The sequence below is a fragment of the Lepidochelys kempii genome, chromosome 9 (assembly GCF_965140265.1).
Source record: "Lepidochelys kempii isolate rLepKem1 chromosome 9, rLepKem1.hap2, whole genome shotgun sequence".
Taxonomy (NCBI): Eukaryota; Metazoa; Chordata; order Testudines; family Cheloniidae; genus Lepidochelys; species Lepidochelys kempii.
The window spans coordinates 65,031,437-65,052,654 of record NC_133264.1 but is presented as its reverse complement, the minus strand read 5'-3'; the positions used below and the strand labels follow the sequence as shown (position 1 = coordinate 65,052,654).

The 21,218-nt window shown below is 48.4% G+C and overlaps 2 protein-coding genes across 4 annotated transcripts in view; one reads left to right on the top strand and one right to left on the bottom strand.

Moving 5' to 3' along the window:
* CSTF2 (cleavage stimulation factor subunit 2) overlaps positions 1-21,218 on the top strand; it is a 54,925-nt gene that overhangs the window by 18,092 nt on the left and 15,615 nt on the right. The window lies entirely within an intron of this gene.
* NOX1 (NADPH oxidase 1) lies at positions 870-16,931 on the bottom strand. 3 transcript variants are annotated; one of them, XM_073360833.1, is made up of 14 exons: positions 16,199-16,931; positions 8,765-8,876; positions 8,521-8,616; positions 7,937-8,047; positions 6,915-6,999; positions 6,048-6,196; positions 5,742-5,923; positions 5,224-5,362; positions 4,116-4,208; positions 3,635-3,870; positions 3,346-3,508; positions 2,975-3,121; positions 2,597-2,721; positions 870-1,578 (listed from the first exon to the last, which is right to left on the bottom strand). In XM_073360833.1, exons 2-14 carry the CDS (start codon positions 8,765-8,767, stop codon positions 1,452-1,454), a joined length of 1,656 nt encoding a protein of 551 aa, XP_073216934.1. In that variant the 5' UTR covers positions 8,768-8,876; positions 16,199-16,931; the 3' UTR covers positions 870-1,451. The 3 variants fall into 3 exon arrangements, with proteins under 3 accessions (XP_073216934.1, XP_073216933.1, XP_073216935.1); XM_073360832.1 differs by lacking the exon at positions 8,765-8,876; XM_073360834.1 differs by lacking the exons at positions 7,937-8,047; positions 8,765-8,876.

Sequence of the window (21,218 nt, the reverse complement as noted above, 5' to 3'; positions counted from 1 at the left end):
AGCCTTGTTCCCTTAACCACACAGGAGGTTTCTTACAGGCTGATCTGTGCTTAACATGTCTCTTCCTAAAGGGGATGAAGGGAGAAAGAGATGGCCCCTCTAGGCAGCTTGTTGCTATTTGCTGAACAGATGAGATGCTGCTGTTATTACTTGCAGTTTCTGGCAGGAGATAGTAAACTGGCGTGTCTGGAGAAGGCTGGTGCACTGAAATGGTAATTTGGGGAGTGTGACCATGGTCAGTTAGGCCAGCCTGACCCCTGTGGTGGGACAAAGGGCTGGGTCTGTATTATGTTTGCTCTACTGAGTTTCATACATGTGGCCTTTGAGGAGTGAAAGGGGCAAGAGGTGAAGATGTCCTGTTACCAAGAATGTCTCAGTTGATCTGGAGACCTTGCCAGGCACCAACTGGCCCCATTGAAATGGGTAGCTCATCTTTCAGTCACTAGCAGTCCTGACATGAAAAATGTAATAGCGGATTGCTAAGCTCCCTTGCTCTCAGCTGGCAGATCAGAGGTGGCTGCTGTATCATTTAAGATATCTTCCAGTCCTGGTAATATGTTTTTCTTCTTTTCTGGATATATTCAAGCAGGTTTTCTCTCTGTGAGTCACTCTGAATAGGGTTGTTAAACCTTTCTGCTGTGGCTACTGGATGACAGAATATTAAAGGGTTCTGCTGACAGTGTCACCCAACAGAACTGCTGTGATGGGAGAGAAGGTGGCAATTTGACTTTACTACCCTTTGTTTTTTACAGTAAGTGCAGACAGAGCACAGGTTCAACAGACACAGTCAGGCACTAGGTAAATGCTGTGCAGTTGCATCTTAAATTGGACAGAATGGTTCACCTGGGTTGGGTTTTATCACAAGCTGCTTACAAGAGAAGCAAGTTTTGTTTATTTTAATATTCATTTACAGAAACATTTATTGGAGAATATTTCCCGTTTGTGATGAATCAGGTACAAACGACCTCTGTCCTTCTCCCCAGCAGATTTCCCCCAAGCCTATCATCCTGGAATTCCTCTATCCATGTCCAAAATCAAGTTTAATCATCAATCTCAGCCTTTGTCAGTCCCTTGTGCAGGTGCCACAATCAAACTTTAAGTTCATGCTGATTGCACCAGAAAGTCCATTTCAACTCCCCTCTGCATGTGAGATCACTGTTGACCTCTAGTGATGGAGACCCAGTCCCCTCCCCTTCAAAGGAGATACAAGGTGGAATACTCAAAAGTACACTTCCTTCGGAGGAATGCAGTGTTGTTTTGGAAGCTCACTACTTCCTCGTGTTTAGTAGGTAGGAGACGTGATTTGAATGTCTGTAGTTCCCAGTCGTGTCAGTCAGCGCATCCTCAGCAGGACCAGGTTGATTCAGTTTTAAAAGGAGCTGTAGAGGATCAGGTAATTGCTCTCTGGGAGGTTGTAGTGTCACACCGTGTAGTCACCATGTTCCTGCTGCTTAGAAGTTCTCCTTGTTGAAGTAGAATTTGACCTTCCTAGGGTCCAGGCTGGAGTACTGATGGCAGCACTTCTGCAGGCTTTTTGCCAAAGCTTGAGGCCCACAGAGGAACACTCCCACCACAGACCTGCACAGAACAAAGGAGATGTTAGTGCTGGGGAGAAATAATCTGCCCTCCCCAGGCTCTGTCCAGGGCCGTTCACCATCTGTGGGCCTTCACTTGCCTCCATCTTCAGAACACACCCCCATCCTAGTCATTCATTGGTCCCTGCTCATGGGGCAGTGTATCAGATGAATTACATTGCATGTATTAGCCCGTAGCTCCAGAGACCACTTAACTCCTAACATCCCTTACGCCCATCACCCCTACCTCAGAGGAGACTCCAGTCCTCTTTACAGTGTTCCTTCTGAACAGCTGTGTGTGGAAGAGCCATGGAGAAGGATTTTGCTGTGCAGGGTATTTATGATCAGTGCAGGAAACCTTCAGTTCTTCCCAGTGTTTCCCTGAAGGAGATGCGTTGCCATCATCCTATAGCACAGTGGTTTTCACCCTGTGGTCTAACATCATTCCAAAGGGGTCTGCACCTCCATTTGAAATTTGTTAGAGATCCACAAATGAGAAAAGGTTTGAAAACCACTGCCATAGAAGGTCCTTGAATTTCTGGCCTTGGGCCCAGTTTTCAGAGATGCTGAGCAGCCATGACTCCACCTGAAGTTAGTAGGAGCTGTAGGTGCTCTGCACCTCTGAAAAACCCAGGCCATTAGAATCCAGTAATCTGAGAACTCTTCAGTAATTAACCCCTGGAACAATTGACCAAGAGTTACGGTGAATTCTCCATCACTGGCAATTTTTAAATCAAAATTGGCTGTTTTTCTAAAATATCTGCTCTAGGAATTAGTTTGGCAAGTTCTCTGGCTTGTGTTATACAGGGGATCAGATGATTACAATAGTCCCTAACCTATGAATCCAATCGTTCTGGTGCTGTATCATATACAGCTCATTCTCAGTGTCCTTACTTGGCATCTGTGCTTACAGAAGCAGCACTAGACTTGCTAGGCATGCAGTCAGAGGAGGAAGAAGCCAGGCAGTTTGAAGAGGCATTTCCAGCTCTGGCAACCTGGTCTCCAGGACACTAGACACTCACCTGGGGTGGGCAGTTGCCACTGCAGAGAACTCATTGCTCCACATGGGTCTCCCAAAGAAGGTTTTCTGTTTGAGACCTGTCACCACATCCGTGTCTTTATCAAAGTTGAAAGCTGCTTGGCCAGCCTAGAGTTACAGGAGATGAGGAGTGAGAACAGGCAGACATCCTGCCAATGCCTGGAACCCAACAGATGGGCTGCAGGAGCCCTCATTCATGAGGCCTTGGCTTCAACTGTTGCCATGCTCCCTGAGGGGTTAAATGTCAGAATCCCCACTCTGGTGCCTGTGTTCATCTTGTCTAGCTTTTAACATGGTGTTCTCCCCTCCTAGACTATGACACATCTCCTGCCATCAGGACCGTATAGTGTGTGTGACTCACAATGCTGTTGTCCCAGCCTGTGAGGAAGAGTCTGCAGTTCAGGAAACCTGCTTTGCCAGATTCTTCCATCTCTCGCTCCAGGGAGGCGAGCAGGTCATTGAACCAGGCAAACGCACCTGTATCCCGGCAGAGCCAGTAGAAGTAGATCTGGGATCCAACCGCACAAACAGAAAGAGAGATGTTACTGACAATGGGAGAGCTGTGCACTGCGGTGTAGCAGAGGGGACATTCAGCAGGAAGGCTGTAGCTTCGCACTCTAGGACAGTGCTGGGGATGGTGGGAAGTTGCACTTTAAGGACACACGAGGTTCCTGGGAATGAAGGTCAGACAGGCAGCTGTAGGGCCAGCCTTTCCCCCATTTCACTGGTTACCTTTTTGGTTTTGAGACACTGGTCTGCATGCTGGAACTTGTACCAGATTGATTTCAGTACAGAAGCAAAGGGCGTGACCCCGATCCCTGCTCCCACCAGCATGGCAACCTCATACTGGAACACGTCTTCACTGGCTGTGCCAAAGGGGCCATCCACCGCTATCCTGGTAAAATAAGGCAGGACCCAGGTAAGAGGTCGAAGCCACCTCCCTGCATCACTTTGTATCACAAAACTCTTCCCAGGGGTTGAGTTCTGTTGGCTTCCTGACTCTAATGCCGCCCTGGCCTACCTGGGTGTCTTTGGTTTCTGCTGCTGAAAGGTATCAATTAGATTCTCTGTCCAGTCCCCTGCTGCCCGGATGTGGACAGAGAAAAAGTCTTCTTCGGGTGCAGAGGTCAGGGTGAAAGGATGCCACTCCAGGCATGAGACAGAGGGACAATTGATGAAAATATACTGGCCCACTTCCATGCTGAAGCCCTTCTTGTGCATCTGTAGTTCCAATACTTTTGATGGGTGCACGACAACCTGTGGGAAAGGCGCATCCACAAAGCATGAGTATGTCCCACCCAGCTGCCACTACAGCGTCACCACTACTTGGGCTGAGCCTGGAGTAGCTCGGAGCACCCCACACAGGGAGCCTACAGTGACTCCTGCTGGGAAAGAATGGGATTGGAGTGGCCAGGAGCTCCCACGGGCAGTGCTTCTATCCCATTGCCTACAGTGACTCCTGCTGGGAGAGGCTGCACTGGCTGTGCCGAGACACCCCTTACCTTTGTAACAACGACCCTCTGCTGAGAACGCCAAAAGCGTAATACCCGCTCAAAGACATAGAGAACGATTGGGGCCAGCACCCACTGCCAGGACTGTGGAGACAGAAGTGAGTAATACATTGTGAGAGCCTTTCCATCTCTGGAGGAGCTGATGGGCACTGAGGGGAGGTCTGGCAGTATAGGACACTGATGTCCCTACAGGGTAATTCCCAGCTCAAATGTTCTCGCCTAATGTTTTGGGAAATGTCTTTATGACACAGGAGACATGGCTCCATGCTGGTGCAGGGTGACATGGGCGCACCAGGATTGGCATTAGTACCTTATACCTATAGAGTACTGTCCCACCCACTCTAATTCAGGTGGTCACATTGCTCCCATCACCAGGGGGTCTGGGTAGAGGGTGAGAGCCATTGCTCAGGATTTGTCCCTGCAATTCATGCCAGCTTGGCACAGAGCTCTCCTGGGTGATGCTCACTAGTGCAGTGTGGGTTACAGTGAGTGAGGGGAGGGTATTTCAGTCTAATAATTCAGAGAGCAGGAGAAAAGCTGGGTTTCCGAGCCCCTCTGCAGAGGGCTGTGTATATTGTTCCTGTCATCTCCTCTTCTTAACCCTTTTGAGAACTGGCTACTTCCCAGCTGGATGACACTGAGGGCTACCCCCAGAGCAGCAGGTTGGAGCTGCTCTTGCCTGATAAGAGCCTTGCCCTGTACTGTTGCCTGCTGCCATTTCTCACCCACCCTGTCAGGCTGGGAACCAGCAGGGAAGAGGTGGGTTGGCCAGGAGTGTACATTGCGGGGGACGGGGCTCTCTTGGCTAGAAGCACCTGGAAAGTTGAACAGGGCTGAGGCAGGCTGTGAAGAGCCCCCTGTGGGATACTTGGCATGGAGAGGCTTTAGGGAGGTGGGAGGGAGCTTGTTCTATTGGGAGGCATGAGTGACAGGAAGGGGAAGGAATGAGGAGCGTCAGAGAACTCCTCTCCCATCACACCATGGAAAATGAGATTGTGTCAGGGGCTGTGCTGCACCCTCCTGAATGGACAAGGGTGAGGTCTGTCAGTCAGCTCCGTGTAGTCTCCTGCCAGCTAATGTCTGCACTGGAAGGACTCACCTCAGCTGGGATGCTCCCAAACTCGGGCTCTTCACAGTGGGAGTGTTTGTTCTTTCTTCCCCAGTGTGTAGGGTCCTGCGCACAGTGCTCGGGGTTGTGCTTATTCAAGCTCTCTGCTGTCTGCCCACGAACAAGACCACTGGGAGAGGAGAGAAATGTCACCACAGCTCTCCTGATCCAAGCCTGCCTACCTCCCTGCTTCACCTTCATAACTGCTCAGCAAAGGAGGAAGGGGAGACGCAGGCTTAGATATGGGGAGCATGTGATAGCAGGAGGTTCTGCTGGCAAACGGGGGAGGGTGGAACAGTCAGAGGAGGGGGTTGGGTAAAGGGAGGGTGAGACAGGCGCTTGGCTGGGAAGCGGGGAGGGTGACAGATGCTCCGCGGCGCTAGGGATGCGGTGTGAGAGTCTCATGCCAGGGTAGGAAGTGGGGAGTGCAGGACAGATGGGGAGGTGGACAGGGCTTGCCAGTGAGATGCCATTTGGGAGTGACGTGTGGCTGCTGTGTGGTGCCTTACGCGATGCCATGGATGACAAGGCCAGCGAAGTAGATGATGAAGAGATGGTGTGTGTACCAGAAGACCTCAAAATAGCTCCTGCGGATGAACTCCATGGAGGAGGTAACCATGAGGATCAGCGCCACAGTGATGATCACGCCTGTCAGGCCCGGGATGGTAGTGAATGTCACGTACGCTGGAGTCTGCAAGAGAACACAGTGAGGAGATGGGGATGGTCACATAAAGTCAGCACAGAATGAAGCCATGGCGCCCTGTGGCAGCCACCCTGGGGCTCACATCCCCACAAGGCAGGCCCTGGGCACTCACCGTGCTGTTGGAGTGGATGGGGTTTAGCCACTTGTTACTCTCCTCATCTTGGTGCAGGTTGGAGAGAATGGAAGAGAGGCTCCCATCCGCAGCTTGCTGGCTGTCATTGTACCACTCAAAGTTACACAGGTGGGCGATGATATGAACAGCTGAACATCACAGACACAGAGAGAGAGAGATTGGAACCTACACCCTGGGAGTCCATCACCCAGGGCATGTCTACACTGGAATAAAAGACCTGCAGCACAGCCATGGTTGGCCTAGCTTAGCTGACTTGGGCTGCGGGGCTAAAATTGCTGGGTAGACATTCGGGCTTGGGCTAGAGCCCAGGCTCTGGGACCCTCCCGCATTGTGGGGTCTCATAGCCTGGGATCCAGCCCGAGCCCAAATGCCTACCCAGCAATTTTACAACCCTGCAGCTCTAGCCCTGGCAGCCCAAATCAGCTGACCTGGGCCAGGCGCAGGTATTTAATTGCTGTGTAGACGTACCCTCGGAGATCTGCTGCAAGCCAAGGCAGCACAGCCTGCGCTGAAAGGGGCAGCACCCCGCCCATTGCCCTCTTGGATATAGAATACATGCTTGCCACATGGAGACCATGCTCAGACCCTGATCAACATCCCACTGGGGAAGGCCTGGGCATCTGCTCACTCTGCCTCCAGTAGGGTGCCAATTTTGGTAGGATGTATTCCTGGAGGTTTCATCACATGACATAATGTTTAATTCCTGGACACTCCAGGACAATCCTGGAGGTTTAGCAACCCTAATCCGCAGGCCAGGGGGAACCTGAACCAGTGACTGCTGGCTGGTGCAGCATTTTCCTGTACTGGGTGACAGTTCATGTGCAATGAGGTGGGTGCCTGAGTTACCTGTGAACAGGGCAATTGTGTAGGCCACAAGCTTGTGGAAGGTGAGGTTGTGATCCAGCTGCTTCCTCATTGTGCGCCTGCAGCACTGCAGGGAGGAGAGGAAATGGTCAGCAAATGGAGAGCTGCTTCCAGACTGTGGGGGCAAGAGGGGCAGGGCCAGCCCCTCTCTGGGTGGGGGTGGGGGGGACTGGGGGCAGAGCAAGCCCTTCCCCATGTTGGGTAGGGGGAGGCTCTAGGGGTGGGCAGGCAGGTACATGGACACACAGGGCCAAGGGCCATGTTGCGCATTGCATCTAGGCACATGGAGCCCTCCCCGTGTCCTCAGGATCCAGAACACCTTTTGGGTGAGGGAGGAGATGACACCATTCTCAGAGTAGGCAAGGGGGGAGGTGTCCCTTCTCTCCGCCAAGCCCTGGGTCAGTCTGTTCCCTGCCCCTCTTCCTCCATCCCTGCAAGATGCAGAAGGGGTGAAGAGCCCCTGAAGCTGCCCCTCTGGCCTAGGAAAGGGGAGGAGGGGATCGTGCTGCTGCCCCGCAGGTCCAGGAGAGGAGGCTGCAGAACCCCAGAAGCTGCAGGAGGAGCAGCTGCAGGGGGTGGGTGGGTGGATAATTAATTACTGGGCTGAGGTAGGGGCTGTGCGGGGACACAGAAGTAATTAATGGGAACTATGAGCATTGGGGAGATTGGCGGGAGACCTCACCCAACCCTACCCCATCAAGCAGCAGCAGTCAAACCTCCTCACACCGTACATGTGGAAGTGTTGGAAGCACGGATTTCACACACACACAGAGCCTGAGCCAGGGGGCATGCAAAGGCCACATCACAAACACAGTAGTATTTGTAAATGATTTTGGGACTCATCTCCTGATGTTTTGATGTCTGGCTCATTCTGTCACTAGTGCGTGACCCTGCTGGGTGTGACTGGCCAGGAGTGCCCGGTGAAGCCAGAATCAGTCCCAGTCCTGAGTGAGCGTTTGTGCGGTGGGATGAGGAGTGATGGTGGGGCAGGGCTGGTCACTCACCGAGCAAGTGCCCCTCAGGAAGGAGAGCAGGTTGCGACACACTGGTAACAGGATCAGCATGCTGTTAAAGTTCAGGCATTTTGCAGAGGCCCGGGCCCATGCCAGCGCAGACTGGGGAGGAGATGGGGATGTGCAAAGACTGGGTCAGTCTCACTTTGCGGGTGCCCACCAGTTACCAGCTATCACTGTATACACCACACTGCATTTGGCTTTAATGCAGGAGCCTGAGGCCCTTCACACACCCCAGAGAGCAGGGGATTTTTCCATCCTCCCCTCACTGAACAGCAGTGGGTGCTACTGTATGTCAATCACTACTGACTAGTGTTCTGCCCCAGCCAGCACTAGGCTACTACTGTGATGAAAGCCCAAAGGGGTCACAGCCACAAACAGCCTCCCTGGTGTGGAGCAGCACCAGCAGGAAATGGGGGCAGGGGGAGTTTACACAGCTGATCCATCTCCAGCCTGAAGGGGGCTGCGATGGGAAAGGCTTCCTGTTTCTGCGATGGGAAATGCTCCCAGCTGATAAGGTCAGTATTTGGCAAAAAGAGGGGCAGGGGAGAGAGAGCGGGGGAGACTGTCCTTACCCCAAGTAGGACTCTGGTGTAGTAGAACTTCTTATCCCTGTCAAACAGCAGGAAATAATATACAAACAGGAAAACATTCAGGCCCAACCAGGCTGCCTAGAGAGGGGGGAGAAAAGACAGTTAAATGGCAATTGAAAGACTCCACAATCAAACAGGGTGTTAGTGTGTCTGAGGGGAGGAGGCAACAACAAAAGAATTGTGTCTCCTTTATTTCAGTGAACCTTAAAGGGAAATGCTAGTGTACCATAAAATTCAGGAGGGCCAGATCCTCAGTTGCTGTAGCTCTACTGACTTCAGGGGAGTGTGTCCAATTTATACCAGCTCGGAATGTGGCCCACAGGCTGTAATCACTGCATCTAATTAGAAAGCAGAGTGATTACTTGCAACAGCACTTTCAGAGAGGCCCACTGATTTTGGTGCCCATTTTGAGACACTTTGTGCCTGATGTTCTGAGGTGCCAGGACACCCCTTGAGACCAGTAGAAGCTGTGAGAGCTCAGTACTGTGCTGGTGTTCCTGGGAGAAGGAGTTGGCCCTGCAGCCCTAGAGGGTTAAGGCCTCATTTTCTGAGGTGAGAGCACCCACAGACGGCTCCTATTGAAGTCATGGGGAGCTGGATGCCCAGGAGGACGCAGAGCTTGCCACACTGAAGGAACTTCCGTTCCCAAACGCTCCTTGTATTGGCAAACCTTAGCAGGACAGATGAGTTCTCAGCAAGAGTCCAGGGGAACTGTGGTGGAAATGAAAGGAGAATGTCCCTGCTACTCCCCATTATCTGAGGTTATTTGACTTGTAGGTGATGAGGGAAGGACCCGACTAACAGAAAGTCCGTCAGCTGGTTCTGTTTGTATCATTGTTCCCAAGGGTCTCACCTGTCATCTGGCTTTGGGGGGCTGTTCAGAGCCCGAGCTAGGACTACCGTAGTGCTGCTCAGTCACTCAGTGAGAGGGGTTAGCATCTCCTCTTCCCCCCCGAGGAGCGTGATGCTGTTCATGGTCAGTTTCCATTCAGCCCGTTGGATCAAGTCAGCAACATGGTCAGTGACAGGACAATGGGTATCTGAGGGCTGTGTCCTGGCCTACGTTAGAGGAGTTGCTGGTTCTCAGTCTAGCTCCCAATGGAGAAGTGCCCATATTACAATCCGCGGGCATAGCTGGCACTCTGTCTCAGCAGAGAGGCCAAGGGCAATGCATAAAGTGATCTGAAAAAAGTGGCAGGACTACCATATTGTGGGAGCAGCAGCTTTGGTAAGACCATGTTTAAAATGCACCCCTCAGCAACCCAGGTCAGTGTTTATATATTTATTTAATATGTTGGGTCTGTGACTCCTTGCAAACGCAGCCTTTGCCCTCCCTCAGCACGCACACACACACTAAGCACTGGCTGAATGGGCCATGCAGATAGAATTCCCCTCTCATCCCTCACCTCTCCAGGCCCGGGTAGCAGCTGTTGGGAGGAAGCCAGCCCTGCCAGTACCTAAACTGTCCGTGGTCTGTGGATAAGTAAAGGGCTTCCATCTCCAGGGCAGTCAGGCCAGCATCTTTCCCCAGCAGTAGCAGCACTTATCAAACGTCAAGAGAGCCAAAATTCCTCAAGCACGAATCCCACATCAGATCTCTGTGCTTCTATGGTAGCTGTTGGCCACTGAGTTAGATCCTGATCCTGCCGCTGGCTCCATGCAGGCAAACCCCTGTGCCCAGCCCATGCAGAGTCCACTGATGCCAAAGCAGCAGGCATTGCAGATCTTCCAAGATATTGAGATGTCTAACTCCCTTTGAGCATTTGGGCCAAATTCCACTTTCAGTGACAAGGTGTAAATGCAGAGTAACTACTAACTTCTGTTCAGTAACTGGCTTTACACCCCTGTAACTGAGAGCAGGATCTGACCCCATTTCACTAGACACTGTAGATGATTTCTTTCATCTTACACCATAGGTTAGCTTACTTAGTAATTTAGTAGGTGTAGTCACACAGTAATCCTGGGACCAACATGGCTGCAACACCACTGCAAACAAAACTGTCCATGGAATTTAAAGTGTTCCCACTAAGTCAGTGTGTGCGAAGCTGTAACTCAAAGGGAAGCAGAAGGAGGCATTTAAATAATCTAGGAAATTCTTAGCAAAGCACGCAAAGTATTTACTATTGAATAGATGCTACCATGACACTAGCCAGCCAGAATCCTAATGGGAAATACGGAAAGAACATGCATTGATTGTTTTAGAATTTTTTTTTATCGTTACAGTGTTTTTATTTAATTATGTTATTTGAACCAAATTCAGCAGTCCTTTTCGAGCAAAAGTCCCATGGACTTTATTAGGAGGTAACTTGGGCACTTCAGACAGAGCTCAAAAAGGTACTTAAACTCGTGCCTAACTTAACTGTGGCATGTAACCAATGGCTTAAATCAGCCACTGTACCAGCTGACTGGTGGATAGCTAATGTGGTGCTGATTTTTTTTAAAAAAGGCTCCTCGGGTGATCCTGGCAATTACAGGCTGGTAAGCTTAATTTGAGTACTGGCCAAATTGGTTGAAACTATAATAAAGAACAGAATTATCAGACGTATAGATGAACATGGTGTATTGGGGAAGAGTCAACTCCCTTTTGCAAAGGGAAATCATGCCTCACCAATTTATTAGAATTCTTTGAGAGGGTCAACAAATATTTGGACGGGGGAAATCCAGTGAATATAGTTTATTTGGACTTTCAGAAAACTTTTGACAAGGTCCCTCACCAAAGGCTCTTAAGCAAAGAAAGGAGTCTTGGTTGAAAGATAGGAAACAAAGGGTAGGAATAAATGGTCAGTTTTCACAGCAGAAAGAGATAAATAGTGGGATCCCCCAAAGATCTGTATGAGAACTAATGCTGTTCAACATATCCATAAATGATCTGGAAAAGGGGATGAACAATGAGGTGGCAAAGTTTGCAGATGACACAAAATAACTCAAGATAGCTAAGTCAAAAGCAGACTAAAAAGAGTTAGAAAGGGGGATCTCACAAAACTGGGTGACTGGGCAAAAAAATGGCAGGAGAAATTCAGTGCGGATAAATACAAAGTAGTGCACATTTGAAAACATAATCCCAGTTATACACACAAAATGATGGGGTTGAAATTAGCTGTTACTTCTCAAGAAAGAGAACTTGGAGTCATCATGGATAGTTCTCTGAAAACATCTGCTCAATGTGCATCAGCTGTCAAAAAAGCTAACACAATGTTCGGAATCATTAGCAAAGGGATAGATAATAAGACAGAAGATATCATAGTGCTGCTATATAAATCCATGGTCCTCCCATACCTTGAATATTGTAGTGTAGTTCTGGTCACCCTTTCTCAAAAAAGATACGTTAGAATTGGAAAAGGTTCCCTTTTAATGATTAAGGGTATGGAACAGTTTTCATATGAGGATAAATTAAAAAGGCTGGTACTGTTCAGCTTGGAAAAGAGACAACGGAGGGGAATATGATTGAGGTCTATGAAATCATGAACGATGTGGAAAAAGTGAATAAGGAAGTTGTTTATTGCTTCACATAACACAAAAAGAAAAGGAGTACTAACACGGCTGTTCCTCTGAAACCTGTCACATAACACAGGAACCAGGCGTCACCCCGTGAAATTAATAGGCAGCAGGTTTAAAACACAAATAAGGGCACATGGCCGCCAGGGGAGGCTAGCCCCGCACCTCCCCCTTCTGCCCCCTCCTTCTCCCCCTTTAACCTCCCCCTCCCCTGCAGGAGCCCAAAACACCCTCACCACAGCCCCAGCCTCGGTGTGCCGCAGCCTCAGCTCCCACAGCCCCTGGGCGGTGTAGCCATAGTGCCTCCAGCCCTGGTGCTTCAGGAGGCCGGGCAGCACAGACGCCATGTCCCCAGCCCTGGGTCTCTGGGCAGCATGGTCACTGCAGCCCCCAGTCCAGTTGCTCAGGCGGCTGGGTGGCGTGGCCGCCGCGCCCCCAGCCCAAGGGGTCTGGTGGCCGGGCAACGCGGTCGCCACACCTCCAGCCCCAGTGCTCAGGCGGCACGGTCACTGCACCCCCAGCCCCGGGGCTCCAGGCAGCCCCAGTTCCAGTGCTCGGGCAACCAACCCCGGAGCGCTGAGCAGGCAGCATGGCCCAGCACCAGTGTCCCCGAGGCCCTGCAGGAGGCACACTGGCCTGGGGGTGGGGCCACGGTAGGCTGTCTGGGGAGGCAAAGCCTCCCCTTTCCTAGGATACTCACCACCCATGATAAGGAAGGTTTCAGAGTAACAGCCGTGTTAGTCTGTATTTGCAAAAAGAAAAGGAGGACTTGTGGCACCTCAGAGACTAACCAATTTATTTGAGCATGAGCTTTCGTGAGCTACAGCTCACTTCATCGGATGCATTCAGTGGAAAATACAATTCTGAATGCATCAGCCGATGAAGTGAGCTGTAGCTCACGAAAGCTTATGCTCAAATAAATTGGTTAGTCTCTGAGGTGCCACAAGTCCTCCTTTTCTTTTCATGATAAGGAAGTTCTTCATCACACAACCTATAGAACTCATTGCCTGGGGATGTTGTGAAAGCCAAAAGTAAAACTGGGTTCAGAAAAGAATTAGACAAGTTAATGGAGAATAGGTCCATCAATGGCTATTAGCCAGTAAGGTCAGGGACACAACCCCATGCTCTGGGTGTCCCTAAACCTCCAATTGCTAGAAGCTGGTACTGGATGACAGGGGATGGATTACTCAGTACATTGCTCTGTTCCATTCACTCCCTCTGAAGCATCTGGCCACTGTCAGAATACAGACTACTGGACTATATGGCCAATTGCTCTGACCAAGTATGGTCCTTCTTACGCTTTTATGTTTAAACATATGAGTCATCTAATTAACATCAAGGGGACTACTCACATGCTTAAAGTTAGGCACGTGTTTCAACACCTGCCTGAATCGGAGCCTTTATTATTTAAGTGTTGCCAATCTGTATAACACAAGCAGATAGTCCTTGTCCTGAAGATCTTACTGTCTAAAATGGATTAACTATTTAGGCCTTGATACTATAACAAGCTTTGCACCGGTATAATATGGGCCCTGTGAAGGAAGAAAGGGTCCACGGGGTGTGTGAACCTAGTAAATCAGTAGAGCCCTGAGCGATACAAAATTTGTATCGGCATCCTATCCGCAAAAATGATCCAGATGCGGATATCTGTGGATATAAAGCAGATATCCGTGGATTTGCAGGGCTCTATAAATCAGTGCCTTAGGTACAATGCTGTCTTTCTATCACTTCCACTGTTTCTTTCTCACAAAGGTGATGAACTGGATTCCACAGCAAGCAACTATGATGTAATATATAAGAGATCATGACCTTAGGGTGGGACTAAGCAGGGGAGCAGATAAATTCTTAACAAAATTATGCTGTTGTCATTCCTTTATCTATAAAGAATGAGGAAAGGGAAATAGAGAAAATGTTTGACATGGCAGCAGGGTTTTGTAGTTTTCTCTGAAGAAATCCTCAAATATAATAAAAGTTGAACTGACAGAATGGGGGGGGGGGGAAATCTGTGAATATTCATTCAAATTGAAAACCAGATTTTGATGTAACTGTGTTTGGCCCCATCTTTTGTTGCTTTTGCTTTCCATGAACATTTGAGCAGCCAGGTTTTACCAGTGCGAATATTCCCAAAAAACAAATTTGAAGCCTGAATATTTCCCAAAAGCAACATTTCAGATTGTGTATTCAATTACAATATTCAGCATTCTAAATGTGTGATGTGTTGGCTAGTTGCATCAGTTGTCCAGTCAGGAGACAGAAACAACACTTAAGGTGACTTAAGTGACTGATAAACAGAGACGGAATTTTACATTTCAAATATCAAACCATTTGCAGCACCCTGGTTGTGAGTAGAGCTGATTGGGGGTTTTCTTACAAAATGATTTTTCAGTGGAAAAAGTACTTTCCACAAAATCAAAAATTTCCATGGGACATGTTTAATTTTTGTTGAAATGTTTCAGTTTTCTGTCAGGAAAATCAAAATGAAATATTGAGTTTTGAGACAGTTTGACCCAGATTGAAACATTTAGGTTTGTTGAACAGAGTTGAAACATTTTGTTACACAAAGTAAAACTAAAAAGAAAAGGAGTACTTGTGGCACCTTAGAGACTAACAAATTTATTTGAGCATTTGTTAGTCTCTAAGGTGCCACAAGTACTCCTTTTTTTTTTTGTGAATACAGACTAACACGGCTGCTACTCTGAAAAGTAAAACTATTTCCCCATGCTTATTTCCCTCCCCCACGCCACCCCCCACTGTTACTCACACCTTCTTGTCAACTGTTGGAAATGAGCCATCCTGATTATCACCACAAAAGGTTTTTTTCTCCTGCTGATCACCTTAATTGATCACTCTCCTTATAGTGTGTATGGCAGCACCCATTTTTTCATGTTCTCTGTGTGTATTTTCCACTGCATGCAACCAATGAAGTGGGTTTTAGCCCACAAAAGCGTATGTTCAAATAAATTTGTTAGTCTCTAAGGTGCCACAAGTCCTCCTAGTTGTTGTTTCAACATCGAAGTGTCACAGTGCATCAGTGGAGTGGTAGTTTTGGGTGTTTCATGCCCCCTCCTCCCACATTCTATTCTATGGCCTGTCTTCTTGGCCTGAAGTACATCTCTTCTCATGACGAACAGTACATGGTGCATGGTGGGAGGTGCACTGCAGCTAGAGAGCCTGGGCCCTAAGGAGCAATGATGGCATGATGCACCTGAACTACAATTCCCATTGAGGCACTGCAGCACCATAGGCCAATGAAGTTTAATATCAAACTGGCTCAACACAAAAAAATGTGATTTGTTTCAACACACCAAAATGAAACACTTCCATTGTTTCTACTGAAAATATCAAAATGAAATGTTTCAAATCGAAATTTGCCAGCATTTTCATTCTGTGAAAAAATTCAGTATTTTGACTCTTTGTCCCAATGAGCGATGATAGCAAGTGTCAAAACATTGGAATTTACCATGCAACGGAAATTCCAACTTTTGCTAAGCTGTTTGGGAGCTATTCACATTGGGGGTAACATTTCATGAAGAAAGTCACTGCCAGATATTTTTATCCAAATTGATTAATTTCACAATCTGATCATTAAGTTTTCTTTAATGGAAAAAGAGGGAAAATTCAAGGAATAAATTATTTGCTTAGTAATAAATACTTTAGATTTTAATCAGTTAGTTTGAACATAAAACAAAGATTTGAGTGATTATTTAAAAAAAAAAATACAGATTTTCAAAAGACCTCAGGCCAAATGTATTCCTGGTGTGACTCATTCCTAGCCAACTGAATCATGCTATAGATTATTTTTTCCTTTCTCTTTCCTGTTTTAATACCTTGTCTAAGTAGCCAGCCTATTTATCCTCCTTCCAAGCAAGCCCCAGTTGTGGAGTTTTGTAAGGACCCGATTCAGGGCAGCATTTTAGCATGTTCTTAATGTGTGCTAAAATCCCTGTGCTTACAGGTAAGAATGTGCTGAGTTGGAGCCTAAATCTTTTTAAGTTCATAAGTCTATTTCATTCAGGTTTATTCAGTAAAGCTACTGGTAGTTGTACAAAATGAACAGTATTTGCCATTTCTCCATGACCAACTAGTGCTAGATATCTTTTTTTTAAATGTGTCCCTCATGATCTAAAAAGAATCTCTAACTGGATATGAATAAAGAGTCACTTACGATCACCACAGCCGGAAACCAGTGGTTCACGATCCAGTTTCCCATTGGTGTTCTACAAGGTTCTGTGCTGTTGCCACTCTTCTCTGGCTGCCTGTGTGTCCAGATAGATTCGCCTTTTCTGTCTCTGTATCCCTCAGGATCTGTTTGTGATTCGGTGTGTCTCTCTTTTAACTTGTTTCACCTGTTTTATATGCTTGGCAGGAGATCTGGCCCATGACACTGGAACTGCAGGGGTTTTCCCTGCTGGACTTCCATTAAGGAAATGCTAAGCGTTATTTTTTTTAAACTCTAACAGATTCTCTTAAAAAGGGCCTGACTGCTCTACTGAGAAACACCTACGGCAAAACACCAGCCTTGTCTATCCGGAATAATATTCATGAGCCTTTATTCATTTATTCAATGCACCCAGGCTAGGGCACACCCAAACCAGGGCGAGTTTCACAATACTTGGTGTTTTTCTGCAAGCCCCAGCTCCTGGAGTCAAGTGGTCTTGAGAGATTATAGCCCACATGGTTGCAGAGAGCAGCTGGAACATGTGACCTGCGTGATGGCTCAGAAACTAAAAACCAAATAAAAAGACTGAGGGTCGGGCAGTTATATGCACTCGCGGTGCCGGGCTCCAGCAATATTCAGGGCCGGGGGGCAGCTCCACCAATGTTTGGGGCTGGGTCTCTCCCCCGGCTCCGCCTGCCGCCCTGCCCGCACCTCCCCCGAGTGTCCCCCGGCCCCCACTTACTGGCCCCGCTCACCTCCCCTGGCCCCGGAGCCTGCAGCTCACGCTGACTCTGCTCTGCCGGCTCCCCGCATCAGCTGCTGCCACAGGTTCCTAGTGCCCCCTATTCCCTAATGGCAGAGCAGGCTGCCCTTACCCTGCCCTTCCACTCTAGCCCTGAGCCTCTCCAGCGCCCCAGGCCCCTCATCCCCCCTCACCCTAATCCTCTGTCCCAGCCCTGAGCCCCTCCTAAACCCCTCATCCCCAGCCCCACAGCCCTCACCCCTTCTATCCTCAAACTCCCTCCCAGAGCCTGCACCCCCTCCCCCTTCCCACACACCCCTCCTGCCCCCAAACTCCCTCCCAGAGTCTGCACCCCTCACCCCCTCCCACACCCCCACCCCAGCCCAGAGCCTGCATCCAAACTCCCTCCCAGAGCCTGCACCCCAGACCCCCTCCCCCACCCAAACTCTCTCCTAGAGCCTGCACCCCTCCTGCACCCTAATCCCCAGCCCAGGGTGTGCACCCCAGACCTCCTCCCCCCACCCAAACTCCCTCCCAGAGCCTTAGGCAGGTGGGGGGCGGAGTCTGGGGGGGCAAGTTCTGGGCACCACCAAAATTTCTACAAACCTGCCACCCAGCCCTCCCCCATATTATTATTTTGAAAAATCTCATGATGTGCGAGGGCCTGACTCATGATATTTGAATTCCTGGGGCTGGCAATACTGGAGATGGGATGTGTAGGGCCGGTGTCTGTGTGCATGTATCAGAAATGGGTGTGAACTAGGAAACTCAAATCCAGATTTGGATCCAGCTCAGAGGTGTATGGAGTCAGAGTTCTGGTTTGGCCAGTCATAGAGATGGTCCTGAACAGGGGAGTTTGCAGCCAGCTTGAACTTCTCCAAAGATGAAGTGCTTGAGATCCATCTCCAGAGTGGTTTCAGAACTCTGCAGGGATAAATGGTGTTGTCCCAGTCAGCTGTTAGAAAGAAAGGAGAAGTATCAGGGGGAGTAGATGGCTCAAGTGACTGTTAAATGGGATATGCTGCCTTTCTCTCTGGGACAGCTCAGGAGCGACAGAAGTGTATTACAATCCGGTGGCTGTTTGGTGATCCATCCAGAATGTGTTTGGCCTTTGATTAGTTCTTAACTGACAAGTGTTTACATCACAAAAAAATGTTCCCCTGCTGAGTGAATTCATCTCTGTGTGGCGGGAAAAGGGGGAGTACTCTCCAAGGCTAACTGATCTTTGGGAGTGGAGCGTGTTCTCACATGAGTCCATTTCTGAGGGAAGTGGGAGAATGCGCTCCCTGCTCCGTGCAGAAAGGATTTCCCAGAACTGGCCAGGTGCTGCATGGGGCTTTTCACCATCCTCCAAAGCAACGGATAGCGCTGGAGGCAGGCAGCAGATTCAGTAGTCTGGTTTGCTAGGCAAATCCTGTTCCCCATCTGCCTCCCCGCACAATCCCTGCCACAGGTGTTTTATGAGAAAAATGCAAAAGGGAGGGTATGACTGTACAGTTCAACAAGGTAAGTTGTAACAGTTTAGTTTAAACCGTTTCAGCTTTGCTACTGAGGGAGCGGGGCTTGGAGTCAACCTGCAATCCTACTACCTAGGATAAGAATCAGGAAGCAGTGTCATCTAGGTCTGATTTGCACACCTGCTGAGCACCTGCAGTTCTCATTGACTTCTGCTGGAGCTAAGGGTGCTCAGCATTTCTCAGAAATCAGGCTGACAGTGATCAGGACAGTGGAAGATCAAGAAAGGGTATTAGTATGCGTAGGGTACCAAATTTGGAATCAGGACACCTGGGTTCTATGCCTGCCTCTGTCATTGATTAGCTGGGTGACTTTGTACAAGTAATTTTTCCTCTCTGGGTCCCCACTGTCTATTTAGATTGTAAATTCTTTGATACAGGGACTGTCTTTTACTATGTACAGTAGATCCTCAGAGTTATGAATACCTCAGGAATGGAGGTTGTTCATAACTCTGAACAAAATGTTATGGTTGTTCTTTCAAAAGTTCACAATTGAACATTGACTTAATACAGTTTTGAAACTTTACTATCCAGAAGAAAAATGCTGTTTTAACCATCTTAATTTAAATGAAACTAGCACAGAAAGTTTCCTTACCTTGTCAATTTTTTTAAACTTTCCCTTTATTTTTAGTAGTTTAAATTTAACACAGTTCTGTCCTGTATTTGCTTTTCTTTCTTTTCTTTTCTTTTTTTGGTCTCTGCTGCTGTCTGACTGCATACTTCCGGTTCCAAATGAGGTGTGGTTGACTGGTCAGTTCGTAACTCTGGTGTTCGTAACTCTGAGGTTCTACTGTATATGTACAGGTTTCAGAGTAATAGCCATGTTAGTCTGTATTCACAAAAAGAAAAGGAGTACTTGTGGCACCTTAGAGACTAACCAATTTATTTGTATATGTACAGTTCCTAGCACAAATGGAGCCCTGATCCATGTTGGGGCCCCTTGGTGCTAACATAAAAAAACTAATAACAAAATCCAGGTGGATGTTACTGGATGTTGAGTGGGACAACAAAAGCTTCCCTGTAAAAAGGGAGCTCCCTGCAATGCTGCATGGTACTTGGCCAGTGTCCCTTTCACTCCAGCATGTGTGCACACACACACACACTCACTCAGCAATCCCAAATCAGCTCAGAGCACTGCCTTGCCTGTGACACAGGTGCCAGCAAGTGCATAGCTGGGGCTGGAGCTGGCAGCTAGAAAATACTGTAAAGGGGCCACGGCCAGGGGTGAATATTGTTTTTCCCCAACGCTCCCTTTACTGTAGCATGCCCTTGCTCCTATTCTGTAAGGGGAGAATGTGACAGAGAGGGGAGGAGAGTATGATGGGCCCTGTTTCTTTTCTCTCCCTTCTAAAGGGCAGTGCCCTCCTATTCCCACCCCTGCCTTACATCCCCAATGGAACTATCCCCTGTGCCAGTCTGGCCTGCCTGTGTGGGAGGCAGCTGATAATCATGGGGCTGAGGTGGACTCACCAGCAACCACACAAAAGAAACAATAACCCAGGAACCTATCCTTGCAACAAAGCCCATTGCCAACTGTGTCCAAATATCTATTCAGGGGACACCATCATAGGGCCTAATCACATCAGCCACACTATCAGAGGCTCGTTCACCTGCACATCTACCAATGTGATCTATGCCATCATGTGCCAGCAATGCCCCTCTGCCATGTACATTGGTCAAACTGGACAGTCTCTACGTAAAAGAATAAACGGACACAAATCAGACGTCAAGAATTATAACATTCAAAAACCAGTCGGAGAACACTTCAATCTCTTTGGTCACTCGATTACAGACCTAAAAGTTGCAATTCTTCAAGAAAAAAACTTCAAAAACAGACTCCAGCGAGAGACTGCTGAATTGGAATTAATTTGCAAACTGGATACAATTAATTTAGGCTTGAATAGAGACTGGGAGTGGATGGGTCATTACACAAAGTAAACTATTTCTCCTATTTTCCACTAAATGCATCCAATGAAGTGAGCTATAGCTCACGAAAGCTTATGCTCAAATAAATTTGTTAGTCTCTAAGGTGCCACAAGTACTCCTTTTCTATTTCCCCATGTTTATTCCCCCCCTCCACTGTTCCTCAGACGTTCTTGTCAACTGCTGGAAATGGCCCACCTTGATTATCACTACAAACCCACCCCCCCCGCCCGCTCGTAATAGCTCACCTGAAGTGATCACTCTGGTTACAGTGTGTATGGTAACACCCATTGTTTCATGTTCTCTATGTATATAAATCTCCACACTGTATTTTCCACTGAATGCATCCAATGAAGTGAGCTGTAGCTCACGAAAGCTTATGCTCAGATAAATTTGTTAGTCTCTAAGATGCCACAAGTACTCCTGTTCTTTTTGTGAATACAGACTAACACGGCTGCTACTCTGAAATCTGATCCCCACACTTGTGTTTAGTGGCTCTAGGAAGCACAGGTCTCCTCTACACTGGGGATTAAACCATCAGGGACTACCTGATGATATAGCTGCACTAACACCGCCCCCCAGTGTAGACAGGCAGCACCCCTGTAAGCACAGGGAAGGCTGCACTGATGCATTTTCATAGCCAGTCAGCACTAGGGCTATTCACTAGTTCAGCCATGCTAGTGGCTAGACACCAATACGTGGGGCAAATCTCCACTGTGGACTGGGCCTTCGGCAGTAAGTGGGGTAGCATGCACCTCCCATGTGGGAGAGGACCTTAGAATGCACCTGAGTAGTGGAAGTTAACCCTTAGGATGCTGCAGCGCAGGAGGCTTATGTACATGCGCTG

Bases quoted from the DNA above. Each gene is read 5' to 3' on its own strand.
- NOX1 (XM_073360832.1), bottom strand. From the start codon at position 16,243: ATGGGAAACTGGATCGTGAACCACTGGTTTCCGGCTGTGGTGATC. The intron at 7,000-7,936 runs GTGAGTGACCAG...TCCTCCCTGCAG, and splicing joins TCCTGAGGGGCACTTGCTCG to TGCTGCAGGCGCACAATGAG. The intron at 6,197-6,914 runs GTAACTCAGGCA...TGTGATGTTCAG, and splicing joins CACAATTGCCCTGTTCACAG to CTGTTCATATCATCGCCCAC.